The sequence below is a fragment of the Choloepus didactylus genome, chromosome 11 (assembly GCF_015220235.1).
Source record: "Choloepus didactylus isolate mChoDid1 chromosome 11, mChoDid1.pri, whole genome shotgun sequence".
Lineage (NCBI taxonomy): Eukaryota > Metazoa > Chordata > Mammalia > Pilosa > Megalonychidae > Choloepus > Choloepus didactylus.
In genome coordinates this window covers 65374219-65395482 of record NC_051317.1, presented here as the reverse complement: position 1 = coordinate 65395482, position 21264 = coordinate 65374219, and the positions used below count along the sequence as shown (strand labels likewise).

The window sequence follows — 21264 nt, the reverse complement described above, 5'->3', positions numbered from 1 at the left end:
TGCATAAAAGTGAAGAGTGCGACAGAATATGGAAAATAGAGAGGCTTAAAGGACATCCTCTTTCAAACTTTGCTTAAACTTGTAAGACATCATGACACAGTCATATGGTATCAGAGGCCAATGTATTTCTAGAAGGGATAACATATTAAACTAATTCATAATGGGGTAATATTGATTTTGTGTGTCTACTTTTTCTTTTAAAGGGAGAAAAATAGGCTAGCAAAAGTCTGTGAAGACTCTGGGCTCCCAACCAATGAGAAGGAAGGGACCAGACAGGATTTGAGAAAAGAAACCTTAGACACTCGTCACCTTCTAGGACAAGCAATGAATCTGCAGTCCTTTGAACCTGTCCTCCCTGGAGTGGCCAGAGCAAGGAAGTGAAAGAGGTGGACTAGCTTAGTTTGTGGAGCTTAGGTTTTTATTTAACTCATGACACACTCTGATATCATAGAAATAGGCAGTACAATATTACAAACCTTTGTAAAAGAAATAAATTTTCACCAGTAATATAATGCCCAACCTCTGTACAAAGGAAAATCATTCATAATCCCCTCCTAATTCACCCATTTCCCATAACTATAATAACCAAAGTCCATGTGGGGGGATATGGAAGAATTCAAAACTTGGATGTTGGATCTTGGGGCCTTTTCTGTGATTTTCTTTCTTTACCTGAGCCTTAGTGGGCTGTGATGTATACCCTCAGGTAAGCAGCCTTTGTGAAAGCACCCACCTGGTTCCAACCACTCCACATATCCTATCACCAGGAATATTGTCGCAAACCATCATTGTCCACTCCAATTGGGCAAAGTAAGTCAATATTACAATGATCTTATCTAGCAAGTATGAGTCATTCTTTTTAACCCCCATAATTCCACTTTTGGTAATGAATTCTAAGAAAAGAACCCTACATACATAAAGAATTTTAGGCATACAGCTAGTCAAAGAAGCATTATTTATAATAGAAAACTTTAAAATATAATCTATATTCCTAATAATAGAAGGGTTATGTACAGAAGATATATCCTTCTAATGGTCTACTAAACAACCACTAAAATTATATATGAAGTTTGTAATAATGTGAAAACTTTACATCCTTATTTAACAGAAAAAAGGATTATATTGTTCATAAATATGAATATAATTATGTTTTGAAAAGAAGGGAAGATATATCCCCAAACTGTATATAAAAGAAAAAAATTGGGAGGTAATTCATCAAAATATTAGCACTGTTTGTATTTGAGTGGTTGAATGGTTTCTTTTTATCTTCTAGGTTGTTCTTAATATTTCTGCATAGTAAATAATCTCACAACTTAGTGGCTTAAAACAGCAATAATCATTTAGTTTTCTAATTAATAGGCAATTTAGGCAGGGCTTGTTAGGACTGACTCATCTCTGCTTCATGGGGCAACAGCTGCTGCAACTCAACTAGGGTTGGAGGATCTGCTTTCCAAAATGGCTCAGTAACATTTTGGTGCTGGCATTGCCTATTTCCAGTTGAGCTCAGTTGGGTTTGCTGGACAGGTGTCTCAGTTCCTCTTTAGGTGGTTGTCTTCCATGGGGCCACTTGGGCTTCCTCATAAAATGGCAGCTGAGTTTCAAGAACAAGTGTTCCAAGAGACAGGAAGTAGAAGCCACAAGTCTTTCAAGGCCTGGATCAGATAACTAGCACAGCACCAACATCTGCCATTTTCTACTGATCAAGCTGTTACAGAGCATGCCCAGATTTAAGGGCTGGGGATACAGACCCAACTCAAGATGGGAAGAGTGTCAAAAAACTTGTGGCCATTTTTAATTTACTATTAGCAGTGAACATTTTCCAAATTTTCCTTAAAAGTATTATAATAGGATGTGGGGCAAGAAGGCAGCATAGGGAGGTGTGGAATTTAGTTAGTCCTCTGGAATAACTAGCACATAGCCAGGAACAACTAGTAAATAGTCTGGAACAACTGTTGGGGGACATCTGTGACCAGACATATATTATATACCAGTCTGGAATGGGTGGAACAGCTGAGATCATAGCATAAGAACTGTAAGTAAAGCTCCCCAAACTGCAGAGCTGGTGCTCCTCCCCCACCAGTAGGGCAGGCTGAGAGAAACACTTATCTGTGGGAAAAATAAGCAGTCTACTAGGAGGAAGGGAAGGTAGCTCAAACAAGCTACAACTGCAGTTTTAGTTAATAAACTTGGGCTACTGAACACAAGCTAAAATTACAGATAAACCCAGAGCAAGCTGGAAAGGAACCCGGAGGTTTCTCCCAGCAGAGGGGAGCTGGGGCTGATGGGAAAAAAATACATAAATAAAAACAGAAGCTTTTGGAGTTGGCTGAGTGCAGAATACTGAAAAAGGGCTGTGTGCCAAGAAAAGGTGCACATAGAACCGGGCACCATCTCTGGTTCTTGGCTGGTAACTGGGGGGATGGTGACTGGCTCTGAAAAGGGGATGTCTTTCTTTTTTCTTCTTTTTCTCTTATTCTAACTAGCTAATTAGAGAAAGTCTTAGGCATTTTCAATTGTCAGTGCTGACCCAGGCAACAGTGGAGTTAAGATAAAGAGACAAAGGAAGAAGTCAAATGTAGGAGATAAATCCCTAAAGGGCTTATCTTCCCTAAGAAAAGGAGTGAAGGAAGGGAAGGGCTCAGCTCAAGTGGCTACCCTCCCTCAGAGAACTCAGACCCTAGGGCCTGGGGGTGGGAGATAAGCTTGGCTTCAGCCACTCTAAGCCTCTGGCAGGGAAAGGGTCTACTGAGAATTAAAGGCAATGCAGCTCTTTATGTCAGTGGGGAGCTGTGGGCTGACAAGCGCTACCTGCTGGGCAGGATAGGAAAAGCACAGCATCTAGAAGCCTCATAGGAAAGTCTGACAACTTTCTGGGTCCCATTCTCAGGGAAACTTGATACTGATTACACGCTCTTCCTGAGACTGGGCCCATCTGGACTGGGAAAATCTGACTGGGGTAATCAACGAAATCAGATGCCTAGACAACAAAAAATTATGAATGACACTAGAAAAAAATGAAGCTATAGCCCAGTTAAAGGAACAAACTTACACTTCAACTGAGATACAGGAGTTGAAACAACTAAAGATCTTCAAATAAATAGGCTAAATAATTCAAAAATCAAATCAATGACTTGAGGGAAGATATGGCAAAAGAGATGAAGGAAATGAAAGACACTGGGTGAACATAAGGAAGAACCTGAAAGTTTGAAAAAACAATTGACAGAACTTAAGGGAATGAAAGGCACAACAGAAGAGATGAAAAACACAATGGAGGCATACAACAGCAGACTTGAAGAGGTGGAAGAAAGGATTCATGAACATCTCAAATCCTACACAAAAAAGAACATATAGGGAAAAGAATGTAAAAATATGAGCAGGGTCTCAGGGAGACGAATGACAACATGAAGTGCATGAATACAGATGTCATGGGTATTCCAGAAGGAGAAGGGAAAAGAAACAATAATGGAGGAAATAATCACTGAAAATTTCCTATCTCTTATGAAAGACATAAAACTGCAGATCCATGAAGTGCAGCGTACCCCAAAGAGAAGAGATCTATGCCAAGACTTAATAGTCATATTATCAAATGTCAAAGACAAAGAATTCTGAAAGCAGCAAGAGAAAAGCAATCCATCACATACAAAGGAAGCTTGATAAACCTATGTGAAGATTTCTCAATAGAAACCATGGAGGCAATAAGGCAGTGGCATAATATATTTAAGATACTGAAAGAGAAAAACTTGCCATCCAAGAATTCTATATCTCGCAAAACTGTCCTTCAAAAATGAGGGAGAGTTTTAAATATTTTCAGACAAACAGACACTTACAGAGTTTGTGATCGAGATACCTGCTCTATAGGAAATACTAAAGGGAGCACTACAGTCAGGAAAAGACAGGGGAGAGAGGTTTGGAGAAGAGAAAAGAAATGAAGACAATCAGTGAGAACAAAAAGAGAGAGGGAATATAAAATAAAATAAAAAATGAAATGAAATAAAATAAAGACATATAAATTCCAAAAGTCAACATGGTAGACGGTAGACACTATGATGAGTGAAAGTAGCCAGTAACAAAAGGACGGGTACTCTGTGGACTCACTAATATCAACTAAAATTGATGAGTGAAATTTGACATTTATAGTTGATAGGATATCAGGAGATAGAAAGAGGTTAGAAATTAGGCATTTGATATATATATATATATTTATTTATTTATATTTTTAATTCAATTTTATTGAGATATATTCACATACCATGCAGTCACACAAAGCATACATTCAGCTGTTCACAGTACCATTGTATAGTTGTCCTTCATCACCAAAATTAATTTTTGAACGTTTTACTTACCACACACACAAAAATAATAAGAATAAAGATTGAAGTGAAGAAGAACTATTAAAGTAAAAAAGAACATTGGGTGCTTTTTTTTTTTCTTTGCCCCCATTTTTCTACTCATCCATCCATACAATGGACAAAGGGGAGTGTGGTCCATATGGCTTTCCCAATCACATTGTCACCCCTCATAAGCTACATTTTTATACAATCATCTTCAAAATTCAAGGGTTCTGGGTTGTAGTTTGACAGTTTCAGGTACTTACTGCTAGCTATTCCAATTCATTACAAACTATAAAAGGTTATCTATATTGTGCGTAAGAGTGCCCACCAGAGTGACCTCTTGGCTCCTTCTGGAATCTCTCTGCCACTGAAGCTTATTTCATTTCCTTTCACATCACCCTTTTGTTCAAGATGTTCTCCATCCCACGATGCCAAGTCTAGATTCCTCCCCGGGAGTCATATTCCAAGTTGGGCATTTGATATTGAAGGATTACATAAGGGTAAACAGGATGGATTGATTGTATAGATCCAAAAATGGATAGCATAATACTGTCTGATAGTAGCACAATATTGTAAGTACTCTGAACAAAGATGAGTATGAGTACAGTTGAAAGAGGAATGGTATGGGTATGTATGACACTAGAAGGAAAGAAAGAAGATAAAGACTTAGTGAAACCTAGAGTGCTCAGTGATGGTGCAAAATGCACAAATATTAAGAATATTTTTAAAAGAGGGAGAACAAATGAATGTCAACATTGCAAGGTGTTGAAAATTGGATGGCATAAGGGAAAAAATACAATCAATGAAAACTAAAGTCTATAGTTATGGTAACATTGTAAGATGCTTCCATTAGTTGTAAAGAATGGCAATATATCAAAGCTAAATGTCTGTAAGAGGGGGTTATAAGGGAGTGATACCGGATTCTTGGTGGTGGTGTTGTCTGAGGTTTTCATTGTATTTTACTTTTTCTTCTATCTTTTATATTTTTATTCTTCACACTTTTTCTCTTTTACCTCTTTCTATGCAGAAGAAATGGAAATGTCCTCATATAGGTTGCGGGGGTGAATGTACAACTATGTGAATCATTGATTGTTTACACAGAATGGATTGTATGCTATGTGAGTGAATAAAACTGTTTAAGAAATAAACAGAGGGATACAAGTGCTGAAGAAAATGTGGAGAGGGGGATGTACCTGTTCTCTGTTGGTAGGAATGTAGATGGTGCAGCCCATCTGGAGGGTAGTGTGGTGGCTCCACAGGAAGCTAAGCATGGGGTTGTCATATGGTCCTGCAACCCCGTTATTGGGCATCTACTTGGAAGAACTGAGAGCAGGGATATGAATGGACATTTTACACTAGTGTGTTAAGGCAGCAGTATTCATGATTCGCAACAGTTGGTGGTGACCTAAGGGTATATCAACCAATAAGTGGAATGGTGTACTGTGGTATATACATTCAATGTAATATTGAGCAGCAGCAAGAAGAAATGTAGTTGTGAGGTATGCAAGTAGGTGAACAGACCTTGGGAACAGTATGTTGAATGAAATAAGCCAGAATTGAAAAGACAAACATTACAATGCCTCACTAATATGGACTAACTATAATGTGCAAACTCTGAGAACTGAATCTGAGAGGACAAGTTATCAGGGGAAGGCTTACAGTAAAGGTTCCTAGATTGTAAGCTCTTACAGCAGTCACATCTATTCATGAGTTGTAATGATTATTTCTAAATTCTGAGATGATGAGCTGTTTGTGTATAACCTGTTCAGTTCCTGTAACTTCGTGTGTATGTGTGACACCTGAGACTCAGAGCCAGAGTTCAGCAACTATGAATGTAAGTATTAACCCATACAGCAAATGTTAAAGAAGGTGAAAAAGAGATCAGACTTTGTGCCAGTTTAGATGTATTATGTCCCCCCAAACACCATGTTCTTTGATGAAATCCTGTGGGGGCAGACGTATTAGTGTTGATTAAGTTGGAATCCTTTGACTGAGTGTTTCCATGGAGATGTGGGCGAGACCTCAGATTTGATAATTTCTGTGGAAGTGTTACCCCAGCCATGCAGGGTGGGTCTTAACTGGATCACTGGAGTCCTATAAAAGTGTTCACAGACAGAAGGAGGGAGCTGCAGCTGAGACAGACATTTTAAAGACAGCCGTTGGAAGATGATGCAGGCATTTTAGAGAATGCCATTTTGAACCGCAACCTGAGAGCAAGCGGATGCCAGCCACGCAGGTGCCTTCCAAGCTGACAGGTTTTCCAGATACAAATGGCCTTTCTCCAGTGAAGTAACCCTATTGTTGATGCCTTACCTTGGACACTTTATGGCTGCCAGACTGTAACTTTGTAACCAAATAAACCCTCTTTATAAAAAAGCCAATCCATTTCTGATGTTTTGCAAAATGGCAGTATTAGCATACTGGAACAGACTTTAATTAGTAATACGAACAAACTGCACTTGGTTAGGACTAAAGTAAACCAGACTAAAGGGAAAAGAATGGTATTGACTGTGTTTTGAAACTTCAACTTCTATGTAAGAACAAAGGAAGACATGTTTAATCGGTGAAAAATCTATCTTTTCTGTAGCATGCTATACAATTTAACTTGTATGGTCAGTTTGTTTATTCAAACACCATAATTACATGGAACCTTGAATAGGGGGTGAGATCTGGTTGGTTTGTACAGGTTAGTGTGAAACCCTGATCCCAGAGTAATTTGGGCAGAGAATAAAAATTGTATTTGCAAAGCCCCCTTGTGGGACTGGTGAAAAATTGGAAATATTATACTTTCACACCTGGAAATTCCTGATGTTCTTGCAAGCACTGGGGACTACCATTGTAGTAGGCTGAGCCCTCAGTCTTGGAGCTTGCCCTTATGAAGCTTGTTACTGCAAAGGAGAGGCTAAGCCTACTTATACTTGTGCCTAACAGTCACCCCCAGAGAACCTCTTTCATTGCTCAGATGTGGCCTCTAAGTCAACAGTGCAGGTAAACTCAGAGCTAGGATCTAGGAATACCATCGTGAATAAAACATGGCTGCCCTCATTCATTCAACAGATTCACTGAATATTTACTGAACCTGATGTTCTTTAGTTTTAAAGTCTACATTTGAGTAGGGGAGATACACAGGCACACAAGCCACGTACGTACACTTAGAATGCAGCATAAAGGAAGGCTACAGTGGAAAGTAATATAAGCAGCTACGGGAACGGAGGAGGGAGCAACAAATCAATTGCTTGCCTTGTGTGGGTCATTGAAGGCTGCTCAGGAAAGGTGAAATTGATCCCCATCTCCAAAAGAGTAGGAATATTCCAGGCAGACAAAGGAGGAAGAAAGGCAAAGGTATTAAGAGACAGCATGTGCAAAGGTCTTCAGGTGCCAAAGAACATGGTACCTTCTGGGCTCAGTGTGCTTGAACCTCAGTAGCATGTGCAAGATCAGTAGGAGTAAAAGCAAGAAAAACAGGGGGAGGCAGAATCCTGGATGTCCTTAAGTGTCACACAATGAATTAAAGCTACTGGCATGGAGCCTCTGGAAGGCTCTAAGCAGAGGAACAGAATGACAGACTTTGGGTTTAGAATGCTAATTCCAATGGTAGGATAAAAGTTGGATTAGATGAAGACCAAATGAAAAACAGATTAGTTGGAAGGGAGGCTCATGTGGTGGTCCAAGTGAGGGATAAAAGAGGGTCTAAATTTTGCCGGGGACATAGTGACAGAGAAGGGCAAATATGAGAAATTCAGAGGATAGCACAGGCAGAAATTGATAGCTGATTAGAAGGGGTAGGAGTGGGAGTGAGAGAGGAATAATTATTGTTATGACTTCCAGGTTCCTTGTTTGAGGAACTAGAAATATAGTAGGCTAAGACAGGAATTACAAGGTTGTATGGAGAAAGATAATGAGGCTTGAGGGGAATGAAGAGTGTGAGGGCCTGTGGGATGACCAACTGGAGATGTCCACCCTGATGATGGGACTACAGGTGAAATGAGCATCTATTATTTGTCCAGTCTTGGTTCCAAGGTCCTCCCTCACCAAAACTGAGACAGAAATTCTTATGTGTAACTACTTTGCCAATTTCCTGTAGAAAAAATTTCCCATAAAACTCTAGAGTCTGATCAATCATCTCAAACATGAAAAGGCCCACTTGTGTTGTCAGTAACAATAAGGAAATCATCTTCGTGCTAAATTTGCCTTTCTCTCCCCTTACATCATAGCTGACTTCACCAAGACCACTATAATCAAGTTGTTATTCCCCCCACTCCACCCTGTCCTCCCTTCACTGCAACTTTTGGCTGTACAAGATAAATATTTCCACATGGGGCAATGTTTATGGTGAGATGGGGGAAAATGTGAGATGTTTTCAGTAACTTTTATCCAAGAAGCAATAAATTTACAAATCCTAAGCAGATGGAACAACATATTGGTCTGTAATTGATTCTGGATAACGTGTATCTCAACAGGAATAGGAAACTTGGGCAATTTATTGACTACTGATGTTCAGGAGACCCTGGGTATCTTCAGACAGCACTCCCTAGCTGGCACTTCAGATTACTTGACTTTGTGAACCTCTTTTGCCTCATCTGTAAAATGGGTTTAGCAACTGTACCAACTCATAGGTGTTTTTGTGAGGACTAAATAAGCTAATACAAAAGGTTAGAATAGGACCTGCCTTATGGTAGGGAAAAACTACCCCATGGCTATGTGAAATCAGTTCACAGCATTTTATTCTATTGACTCATTATTACTCTGGACAAACTGCTATCTTTTATTTTAACTTTCTAGTCACAAAACCACAAGGGCCTTTTAGGACGATTTTTAAATGTCTTCTACTTAACGGCTCTGTATATGTACAAAGCATTTCTATACCTTTCTACTTTATTCCTGATAAAACAGTAGGCAACATAGGTATCATTAGACCTACTTTAAAATAACAAATATTTAGTGTGCATTTCCTGTGTGCCAGGGAGTGTGCTAAATGCTCCACAGGAGTGTCTCATTTAATCCTCACAGGAAACCTCCATCTGAGGCTTGAAGACAGAAGTTAAATAATTCACCCAAGGTGACTCACACAGTAAAAAGCAGAGCTGGGATTTGAACTCACTTTGGTCTAAACTCAAAGCCTGCTCTTCCTAACCACTCTATTCTGCTACTGAAGGATAATCACATACACGTTCTTTCCTGGTATGCCAATGCTTTTAGTTTGAACTCAGTCCAATTATTTATAGTCATGTAAACAACTGTTCTGAAATTATACAGAAATATTAAACTTTTTGATGTCTATGTTCCCTAGAATTGCACAAGACAGATGTACATCTCAATGCGCATCCCCCCACCCCCACCTAAAGTTATGAAAATATGCACAAGACCAACAAGGCTTGAATAAAGTTTCCGAAAATCTAAAGGACTTGATCATCATAGGCGAAGTATCTGTTTCTTGCTTATTTAATACAGTTTAATTGTAGGTAAGAAAATGAAAGCCCAATTGAATGGTTCAATAATGCAAAGGACAAAATCTGTTGAAAAATGTATTTTTAAATTTCATAAGCATTAAGAAAAAAAAAAAACCTGTACCATTTCCTCCTCCTCATGTAAACAGCTCTCAAAAGAGATTCTTCAAATTTTACGTTTCTTCCATTCTGGCTCATTCTTTGATTCCTCGTCATCAGATTCAACTTGGGCAAACATGGTTTTGGGCTGAGTCCTAAAAGAAAAGTTAAAAAAAAAACAGAGGAAAAATTTAGTCAGCAAGTGACTCTGCTTCTTTCATCAAGTGGTAGCAAATTTGGGGAATCAATTATTATATATCAATTATTAAATGTCAATGATTAAACTTCTGGCAAAGAAAATAATAATGGAAATTTATGTGCACAAAAAGAGTCAAAGATTCTGTTCAAGTTTTTCTCTCTCTGGCAGACTGCGTGTCCTTTCCTTAAATAAAATGAAAATGCTTCATATTCATTGGAATCTTACTGTCCCTAACCCTTCTCCACCTCAGATTTAGGCTAACTGGGATCATTTGGAAGTCCAAACTGTATTCACCAAGCAAGAATCCACATGATCTTAATCTGTATCTACCTGGGTTGTTCCCTAGGCTTAATAGTCCAGATGTAAGTGATTATACTGCAGACTAATAGGAGAATTTTAGTTAATAGTTTTCTTATCTATAAGTTTAAAATAATAGATAATTTATATACAGTAAAAAACCAAACCAACCAACCAACCCTCTTCCCCCCAATACCCAGAAATACCACACATTTTAGGATACATCACTGAGTAACATTACTGTAATACTGCCACATAGTACATCAAGCAATCTTTGTATAAGGACTTTTTGTGCTTTGCAAACATATCTAGTTCAGTTCTTTTTCGCACCGTTCTCTCAGAAAGTATTTCCAAGAAAATGTCAAATGGTTATAATTTATGCCCCTTTTTGTCATGCTGTTAATTTCCTTTCAAAAACAGCTCCATAGCATTATGAAAAAACATTAAAGCATGATATCTGAAGATTATTTGTTTTAGCTCACATCTTCATTTAGAGTTTATTATATAACAGTACTTCCAGAATGGTAAAAATTATGACAACAACAATAATTCCTTTTATCTGGCATGGGAAAAGAGGGTTAAAACTTTATAATACTTCTTGTTGTTTCTTTATTATTCTGGGGAAGAAGAATAAACCATCCATAATCATGCTGATGTTGTTCTGACATGAGTCATGTACCAGAATTCCTCCTGTGTAAGTTAATCACAATTCCTGTCTCTCCAGTTACCTCACGTCTACCTAGAGCCCAAGCTGTTCCCACACACAATCCAGTGGGTTAAACTTCTCATTGACATTTCAAGACACTGTTATGACATCTACTATAGCTCTAAAATTTCAAAAAGCAGCTGTAGATTGTCATATACCACGAGAGTTGCTGAATTACTAGAAAGCGGAACCACTGGCTTTTAAATGTGCTACAACATGGCAACTGGCACTTGTTACATAATTAATACATTGGGGGCAAGAATGTTGATTGACCAGGTAGGTATGGACAAATGTGTACAGGAACAAACCTGTCTGGTTTAAAAATATCTTTGAATTAGATATTTAATTTCTAACAGAAAAAAAGAACCTCGTCTTCCAAAGCTAACCTGGCAATGCTTCAAAAGACTCCAGCTCATTCATGTTGGTTGCAATGAGATTTAAATACTAGGAAGCTGCAATGCTGCTTTTTTTTTTTTTTTTTTTTTTTTTGGGGATAAAAAAGAGAAATTGAATGAAAGATCACAGAAAGCATGGAGCTTGAAAGGTTATATAATTACATTTTTTTTTTACTAGTCCACCTACTTCTAAAAGTATTTGTAGAAGGTTGATGGTTAATATTAAAGGGCACAGAATCAATAGAACGATTTTTAAATGGGTAGAAAGGGAGTAATGATTGAAAAGAGGCATGAGGAAACGTTATAGTCTATAATCTTGATTGGAATGGTGGTACACAGGTGTTTATGCTTGTCAAAACGCAAACTTAACACTTGAAATGGGTGCATTTTTGTTTTTTATTGTATGTAAATGTATACATCAATAAAATTGACTTGCAAAGAAAATCAAAACAAAGCAAATGAACTAGGGACCGAATGGTATATAACTGAACAAAAAAATCAACAATGAATTTCCCAGCAGCCAAAACAGAAGACACAAATATCAGTTTTTCAAAAGTGATACGTTTTTACCCTAGCACTGAACTCAGCAAAATTCACTGAATAGATTTTTACATCAAGGTCATTTAGACTGTCACTTCCAATTACCAGACCATAATTGTTTCCTCACCAGGTATTCAAATTTAGTGGATCTGTTTCTTAGAAGGTAGAACATCTCAGCATCATGGTCCTCTTTGCAAAACTCCATGGAATTTATTTTAAATACTACTTTTTCAATAACAATGTTGCAAGCAAAATGGCCAGATTATGGGTATGCAATATAAAATCACCACTTTTAGCTTTCAAGTAAGTCATGCCCTCTTCCCCAAATTACCAAAATCAAGGCAAAAGTCAGTGTCCAATTTTTCCTAGCAATATTTGTTTACTATTTGTTCTTTCATTTTGTTGCTTGTTACCATACCTAGCAGACAAGCAGCTATAGGGGCAAATATTTTATGTTTTAAAAAAAATTTGAGGAAGTAATATTTAAATTGAAATAATTCTTTATCCATAAGCTTAATTTTTCTAATGACTGGAAGACTGCTATAATTGAGTTAGGTTGACCAGCTAGGGAATAACTGACCATTGAGCACTAGGCTTTCTGGCTTGGGAATAAGGAGAACAAGTTCCCTGCCTGGGAAAAAAGGGAGGCACCTTGGGGGTGAGTCTTAGCTTTGAATCTGGGGCTGGGCAGAGAAGTGTTTCTCAAACCATTTGGGGTACAGGGCCTGTCTTCCATTTCTAATTTCCAATGTCTTGGGAACAAGTATTGCATTACTAGAAAAATAAAATATAAAAGACTACAAAATAAGAAAACGCAATTTTGTATTATCTGATTCAACAGACATATCAAATTGCAGTAAAATTTTCAAAGTGCTTATTCTCAATTTCTCCACTTACCTCATTAGCACTAGTTGCTGGCCCCCACTAGGAGTAGCACCTGTAGAGAGCACCATCCCTACCCTAGCTTGCATGAGAAAAGCAGGGCTCTGAACCCGGGCTGTGAGTAAGAATTTGTCTTCTTAATATAAATTTTTCCAAGATGAGTGTCCTCAAATTGTGGGAAAATATTTTTCCCCTTTGTGGAGAATTCGGCCCTGTAAGATGCAACTGAAGGCTTGGTGAAAGAAAGAAATTTGGGGCTGCACTCTCAAAGGCCCACTCTTTTTTTTTAACCATATTTTTTTATTGTTGACTATAACATGTATACATAGAAGTGATAACTTTTGAAGTGCAATTTAACAAGTAGTTAGAGAGAAAATTTTGAAAAATATTATGGGTTACAGTTCCACAGTTTCAACTATTTTCTTATTATGAAATATAACACATATACAAAAAGGTAACATCTTTCAAAGTATGATTCAACACACAGATATATAGGAAATTTCCAAAGTTGTTATGAGTTACAGTACCATAGTTTCAGTTATTTCCTTATTGTGAAATATAACATATATACAAAAAAGGTATAGCTTTCAAATTAAAATTTATCAAGTAGCTATAGAACAAATTTCCAAGGATGCTATGTGTTATAGATCTACCAGTTCAATTCTTTCCTTCTAGCTATTCTAGTACCCTAACAACTAAGAAAATTATATAAAGATTCAGTATTCATAATCCTCTGTTAAATTCCATCTTGTCTGTTGCTACCCCTTCCTCTAGTTTAATCACTTTTCCAATCTTCAGGATGTCTAGGCAGTGACCACCCTAACCTGTTCATGTTAAAAAGGGGTGTCAACTTTATGAGCAAAGGGGACACATCTAGTTGATGTACTTGAAGATGCTATTGCTTCTGGGTTTTGGGACTTAGTTGGCATAAGAGCACTCTGAAGGATTTAAGTTTCTGATGAATAAACTTAGCGAGTGGAACTTTTATCAAGTCTCAGATAGGGATCCAGTTATTCTTTAAGGTTTTCAGGACTACTGTTGACTTGGGCTTATCATATTGTGATCATTTGGCATATCTAGGTGAAACTTGCATAGGACTAACCTCCAGGACAGCCTCTTGACTATTCGAACTCTCTTAGCAACAAAAACCTTATTTTGTTGACTTTCTTCTCCTCTTTTTGGTCAAAAAGGCCCTCCCAATCCCTCAATGCCAAGGCCAGTCTCATTCCAGGAATCCATGCCCCACGTTGTCAGAGGCTCACTCTTTAAAGGGCAATGTTTAACTCTTGGGAGTTAGGGATGGGAAGGTGAAGCAGAGGGTGGCCCATAGAAGGAAGTTTCCCTCATTCCAATCCATCTAACCCCCCAAATTAAGCATAGGTCAAAACCTTCAATAAGAGATATATGCTATTTGCTGAATTAAGACCAGGTTCCTCAAAAAGATTATTCAACCTCAACACACTAAACATCTCTCCGTCTATGTTTTGTAGGAACACAGTGAGAGAATCGCAGCTTTAAACCTTGGAGCTATTCTTTCTTTACAGCAATTTTTTATCCTTGAGTTTATTTCCAATAGGCATTCTTTTGAAAAATTTTGGAAATCCACATGAGAGTGATTTATAAAAGTCATTTTAAATGGGTTTCTTTAGTCACCATTTCATCAAGATAATAAGAGGTGATTTTGGGACCTCTAGCAGAGGTAGGAATAGAACCAGGAGATTTCTTCCCTGAGGGATGGCCTAATTTGCTCTTGGTATAGAAAACTACTATAAAAATAAATCAACAGAAGTGGGGCAAGATGGCAGCATAGGGAGGTGTGGAATTAAGTTAGTCCCCTAGAACAACTAGTAAATAGCCAAGAATAACTAAAAAATAGTCTGGAACAACTGATGGGGGGACATCCATGACTGGACAAAATTGTATACCAGTCAGGAATGTGTGGAACAGCTGAGATCGCAGCACAAAACTGTCAATAAAGTTCCCCAAACTGTGGAGCTGGCATACCTCCCCCACCAGCAAGGCAGGCTGAGTTGCAAAACTTTGCTGTGGGGAAAAGAAGCAGTCCCTGCCAGGAGCAAGGAAATGTAGCTCAAGCAAGCTCCAATTGTGGTTTTAATAAACAAATTTGGACTATTGAATACAAGTTATGAGCACCGATAAACCCAGAGCAAGCAGGAATGGAACCCGGAAGTTTATCCTGGCAGAGAGGGGGCAGAGCTGATGGAAAAAAAAATACATAAATAAATAAAAACAGAGGCTTTTGGAGTCCACTGAAATCAGAATACTAGAAAAGGGGCAAACAGAACTGGTTACCAATTCTGGTTCTTGCCTAGTGAACTGAAGGGCTGGGAACTGGCTCTGAAGAGGGGAATTCTTGCTCCACCCCCCCACCCCACCCCCGCTTTTTCCTCTCATTCAAAGTAGCTCACTGGAGAAAGCCTCAGGCATTTTCAGTTGTCAGTACTGACCCATGTAAGGGTAGTGTTAAGATAGTCAGAGATTCAAAGGAAAAGCACAAGTTTGGGAGACAATTCCCTAAAGGGCTTATCATCCCTAAGAAAAGAGGGGAGCAGGGCCCAGCTCATGTAGCAGCCTTCCCTCAGAAAGCTCAGACCCTGGGTGGCACAGAAGCAGCTTAGGCTTGGCTTCTGACGCTGGGTCCCTGGCTGGGACAGGGCCCACAGAGAATAAAATATAACATACCTTTTTATGCTGGTGGGGAGCTGCAGGCTGACAAGCATCACCTGCTGGGCAGGATAGGAAAAGTGTAGAGTCAAGAAGCCTCATAGGAAAGTCTCACAATCTGCTGGGTCTCACCCTCAGGGAAACCTGATACTAAATACAGCCTCCTCCTGAGAACTGGGCCTGTCAGGTCTGGAAAAACCTGATTGGGGTAATCAAGGAAACAAGATGCCTAAACAACAAAAAATTACAAATCACACTAGGAAAAATGAAGATATGGCCCATCAAAGGAACAAACTTACACTTCAGACTGAGATATAGGAATTGAAACAACTAAGTATCAAACAAATCTCCTAAATCAATGTAAAAATCAATCAATGAGTTGAAGGAAGATATGGCAAAAGAGATGAAGGAAATAAAGAAGTTAATGGGCAGCCATAAAGAAGAACTTGAAAGTTTGAAAAAAACAATTGGCAGAATTTATGGGAAGGAAAGGCACAATAGAAGAGATGAAAAACACAATGGAGACATACAACAGCAGATTTGAAGAGGCAGAAGAAAGGACTCATGAACTGGACAATAGGAAATCTGAAATCCTACACACAAAGGAACAGATAGGGAAAAGAATGGAAAAATATGAGGAGAGTCTCAGGGAACTGAATGATAACATGAAATGCACAAATATACACGTCACGGGTGTCTCAGAAGGAGAAGGGAAAAGGGGCAGAAAGAATAATGGAGGAAATAGTCACTGAAAATTTCCCATCTGTTATGAAAGACATAAAATTACAGATCCAAGAGGCACAGTGTACCCCAAACAGAACAGATCCTAATAGACTGACTTCAAGACACTTAATAATCATATTATCAAATGTCAGAGACAAAGAGAGAATTCTGTAAGCAGCAAGAGAAAAGTGATCCATCCCATACAAAGGAAGCTCCATAAGTCTATGTGTGGATTTCTCAGTAGAAATCATGGAGGCAAGAAGGCAATGGTATGATATATTTAAGATACTGAAGAGAAAAACTTGCCAACCAAGAATTCTATATCTGGCAAAACTGTCCTTCAAAAATGAGGGAGAGTTTAAAATATTTTCAGACAAACACATGCTGAGAGAGTTTGTGAACAAGATACCTGCTCTACAAGAAATACTAAAGGGAGCACTAAAGGCAGATAGGAAAAGACAGGAGAGAGAGGTTTGGAGAAGAGCACAGAAGCGAAACTATCAGTAAGGGTGAATACAGAGAGGAGGGAAATAAAAATAAAGTAAGATATGACATATAAAACCCAAAAGACAAAATGGTAGACAGTAAACATTACATTGCGTGAAATTACCCAGAAACAAAAGGATGGATACTGTATCGTCTCACTAATATGGAGTAACAATGACGAGGAAAATTTGAGAGTTGAGAACACAGGTTATCAGGAGATAGACAGAGGTTAGAGATCAGACAGATGCTGAAGAACAGAGGTTCAACAGGATTGATTGTACAGAGCCAGAAATGGATAGCACAATACTGTGTGACCGTAGCACAATACTGTCAGTACTCTGAACAAAGATGAGTGTGAGTACAGTTGAAAGAAGAACTGTATCATTCAGTTGAAAGAAGAGGGCTAGGGGAATGTATGACACCAGAAAGAAGATAAAGACTGGGATTTATAACTTAGCAAAACCTAGAGTGATCAATGATGATGAGTAACTATACAAATATACGCATGTTTTTAAATGAGGGAGAGCAAATGAATGTCAAAATTGCAAGGTGTTGAAAATTGGATGGTATATGGGAAAAATATAATCAATGCAAACTAGAGTCTATAGTTAATGGTAACACTGAAATATGCTTCCATTAATTGTAACAAAGGCAATATACCAAAGCTAAATGTCTATAAGGGGATATAAGGGAGTGATACAGGATTCTTGGTGGTGGTGATGTTTTCTGACCTTTTCATTGTATTTTATTTTTATTTTTCTTCTATCTTTTGTACTTCTATTCTTCATTTTTTTTCTCTCCTTGTCCTCTTTCTTTGGGGAAGGATGGAAATGTCCTCATATAGATTGTGGTGGTGAATGCATAATTATGATTATACTGGGAATCATTGATTGTTTACTTAGCGTGGATTGTATGGTATGTGAATAAAACTGTTAAAAAAATAAACAGAGGTATACAAGTGCTGGGGAAAATGTGGAGAGGTACGTACCTATTCCGTTGGTAGGGAATTAGAATGGTGCAGCCCAGCTGGAGGGCAGTGCAGTGGTTCCATAGGAAGCTAACTATGGGGTTGCCATATGGTCCTGTAACCCCATTACTGGGTATATATTTGGAAGAACTGAGATCAAGGACATTAGGAGACAATGCACACTGGTGTTTATGGCAGCCATATTTATAATTCACAATGGATGGAGGTGGCCTAAGGGTAAATCGATTGATAAACGGAATGGTGAACTGTGGTGTATACATACAATGGAATACCGAGTGGCAGCAAGAAGAAATGAAGTTGGGAGGTATGCACCTAGGTGAATGGACTTGGAGGACAGTATGTTGAGTGAAATAAGCCAGAACTGAAAAGACAAACATTGTAACACTTCACTAATATGGACTTAACTATAATGTGCAAACTCTGAGAATTGAACCTGAGAGCATAGGTTGTCGGGAAGGCTCATGGTAAAAGTTCCTAGAATGTAAGTTCTTATAGCAGTCACATCTGTTCATGAGTTTTAATGGTTATCTCTAAATTCTGAGATGATGAGCTGTTTGTATATAACCTGTTTGGTTCCTGTAACTTCGGGTATCTGCGTGACACCTGAGACTCAGAGCCAGAGTTCGGCAACTATGAATGTAAGCATTACTCTATACAGCAAATGTTAAAAAAGCTGAAAAAGAGACTGGACTTCAATTAGAGATATGAACAAAATTGACTTGATTAGAAGTAAGGTAAACCACACTAAAGGGAAAAGGATGATATTGACTGTGTTTTAAAACTTTAACTTCTGTGTGAGATCAAAGGAAGATGTTTATCTGGTGCAAAATATATACTTTCTGTAGCATGCTATATAATTTAATTTGCATGGTCAGTTTATTCAACCATCATAATTACATGGAACCTTGAATAGGGGATGATATCTGGTTGGTTTGTACAGGGTAGCATGAAATCCTGATACATCCCAGAGTAATTTGGGCAGAGAATAAAAAGTATTTGCAAAGTCCCCTTGAAGGCCTGGGGAAAAATGTGGAAACATTAAACTTCTCCACCTGCAGAATCCCTGATATTTTCGTAAGCATTGGGGAATACCATTGTAGTAGGCCAAGTACTCGATCTTGCCCTTATCAAGCTTGTTACTGCAAAGGAGAGGCTAAGCCTACTTATACTTGTGCCTAAGAGTCTCCCCTAGAGATCCTCTCTTGTTGCTCAGATGTGGCCTCTCTCTAGCTCACCCGGCAGGTAAACTCACTGCCCTTCCCCCTGTGTAGGACATGACTCCCAGGGGTACAAATCTCCCTAGCAATGTGGGACAAGACTCCCAGGGATGAGCCTGGACTTGGCATCGTGGGATTGAGAAAGCCTTCCTGACCAAAAGGGGGAAGAGAAATTAAATAAAATAAAGTTTCAGTGGCTGAGAGGTCTCAAATGGAGATGAGAGGTCATTCTGAAGGTTATTCTTATGCATTATATCGATATCCCTTTTCAGTTTTTAGTGTACTAGAATAGCTATAAGGAAATACCTGAAACTGTTGAACTGCAATCCAGCATCCTTGATTCTTGAAGACAATCGTGTAACTATATAGCTTATATGGTGTGACTGTGTGATTGCGAAAACCTTGTTGGCTCACACTCCCTTTATCTAGTGTATGGACAAATGATTAGAAAAAAGGGGGGAAAAGGAAATGAATAATTGGGGGGAGAAGGACTTTGAGATGTTTTGGGTTTTTTTTTTTTAAATCTTTATTTTTATTCTTATTCTTAGTCTTATTATTTGGAGTAATGAAAATGCTCAAAAAATTGATTGTGGTGATGAATGCACAATTACGTTATGATACTGTGAACAACTGATTGTACACTTTGGATGCTTGTATGGTATGTGAATATATCTCAATAAAATTGCATTAAAAATAATAAAAAATAAAGCAACAATGTCAAGCAGGAGTAAAACGGCACATGCAAAAGAGAAAATGCAAATGGATTTGAAAACACTTAAAAGTTGGTCCAGAAATTCTTGTTATAAAGCCAACAGAAACTTTTCTAGGTCCTTACTAACACTGTCTTTTACCATAAAATGGCTTCTTTTCTGGGCTCCTTGAAGAAATGGAATTTGCACACTGATTTTAACATAGAGTCTGTTAGGTGCTTCCATAAAGAGGACTAGAACAAATCAAACCAAATAGACACTGAAGACATTGTAGCAACTCAGGAGATAACAAAAATATAAATAAATATACAAGAAATATCTTCCACTGCTTTGAGGAAGCATTTCCATTGCTCATCCATTCCTAGTCTTCTATTTAATTAATTCTTCCAGAATTCTACATCTTATTTTTCAAGAACCAGGAAGTTATCAACTCAAACTTACAGCTGGATGGCAAATCTCTCTTCCTTCCTCCCCACAAAGCCTATAAAAGAATCTCCTCGAGGAAAAAAGAGGTCAGAAGAACATTCCATTCAGTCAAATGTATAATCAACTGTGGGTGTTCAGCGTATGAGGATAAAGTAAATCTCACTGGAAAACCAGTAATGTATCCAATTTATAGAAACTGGCTTTATCCAGAATATTTCTTCCAATTACTGGTTTATGGTCCATGCATATACCCATTGTTTTCAGTGTTAATTTAAAACCCAAACTGAGAGGGGTTGATATAAAACTTGTGTTTTCCAATTTGATTAACTTATTTGAGGAATAGTAAACATTTTCACTTGTCAGCTTGTTTACCAGAGTTAGCAAGAAAAGGAGAGTAGATTATGTATCAACATAGTTATTGCTACATTAAATAAAGTAATCAGAGGAGGGCTGAAGGGTTTTTTGTTTTATTTTCTTTTAGCTTCAATAAACTCTGCATTTGCTAATAGTTAATATGATTCCATGGAACAAATATAAAAGTTTAAACAAGTGTCTGTCTCAAATCTATAAATTCTGATCATCTAATACTTTGTGATGATTAGTTTTCCCCTCAACATTTTTTTTTTTTTTAACTTGAGTCCTTCAGGTTATTTGTACAAAATGAGACTTTTCTAGGAACTGTGTGCATAAAAATGAAAGAAGCCCAAGAGAAACTAAGTCCCACCTTCATTTCAGTGTTTCCATCTAGAGAAATTCTGTGTAGAAATCCAGTAAATAATAAAGTTTCTTCCAGCAATCTTTTAAAAGAGCATTTTTGGGTACACTGTGTGAGGGATTTAAAAGCATTAGCCAGGATTGTCCTTTCTCTTCTGACTAAGCTTTAACCCATGTCTTCTACACTCTTTTCTCTAGCACATGGGTCTGAGTAATGTCTTCAAAATGTTTTCAGCTGCAATGAAAATTCTTTTAAATTACAGATATTCTTATGATATAGTTCATTCAAAAAGCAAAAAGCCAGCTCCTGGGTAAGGGAACAAATATGAGGGAAAATCACTTGTATTATTTAGTCATTAGTATGTGAGTATAAACCACAAGCATTTTGGCTTAGGGCCCATTGTTTATTATGAAGGAAAACC

The 21264-nt window shown here is 38.0% G+C and overlaps 1 protein-coding gene across 2 annotated transcripts in view; it reads right to left on the bottom strand.

The window, feature by feature from the left end:
- The window catches only part of WDR70 (WD repeat domain 70), a 558042-nt gene that overhangs the window by 37837 nt on the left and 498941 nt on the right, over nt 1-21264 (bottom strand). For both annotated transcript variants that reach the window (XM_037799489.1, XM_037799490.1), the window contains exon 18: nt 9900-10029. In XM_037799489.1, coding sequence (XP_037655417.1) covers nt 9942-10029 — 88 coding nt within the window. In that variant the 3' untranslated portion in view covers nt 9900-9941. The remainder of the gene's footprint in view (nt 1-9899; nt 10030-21264) is intronic.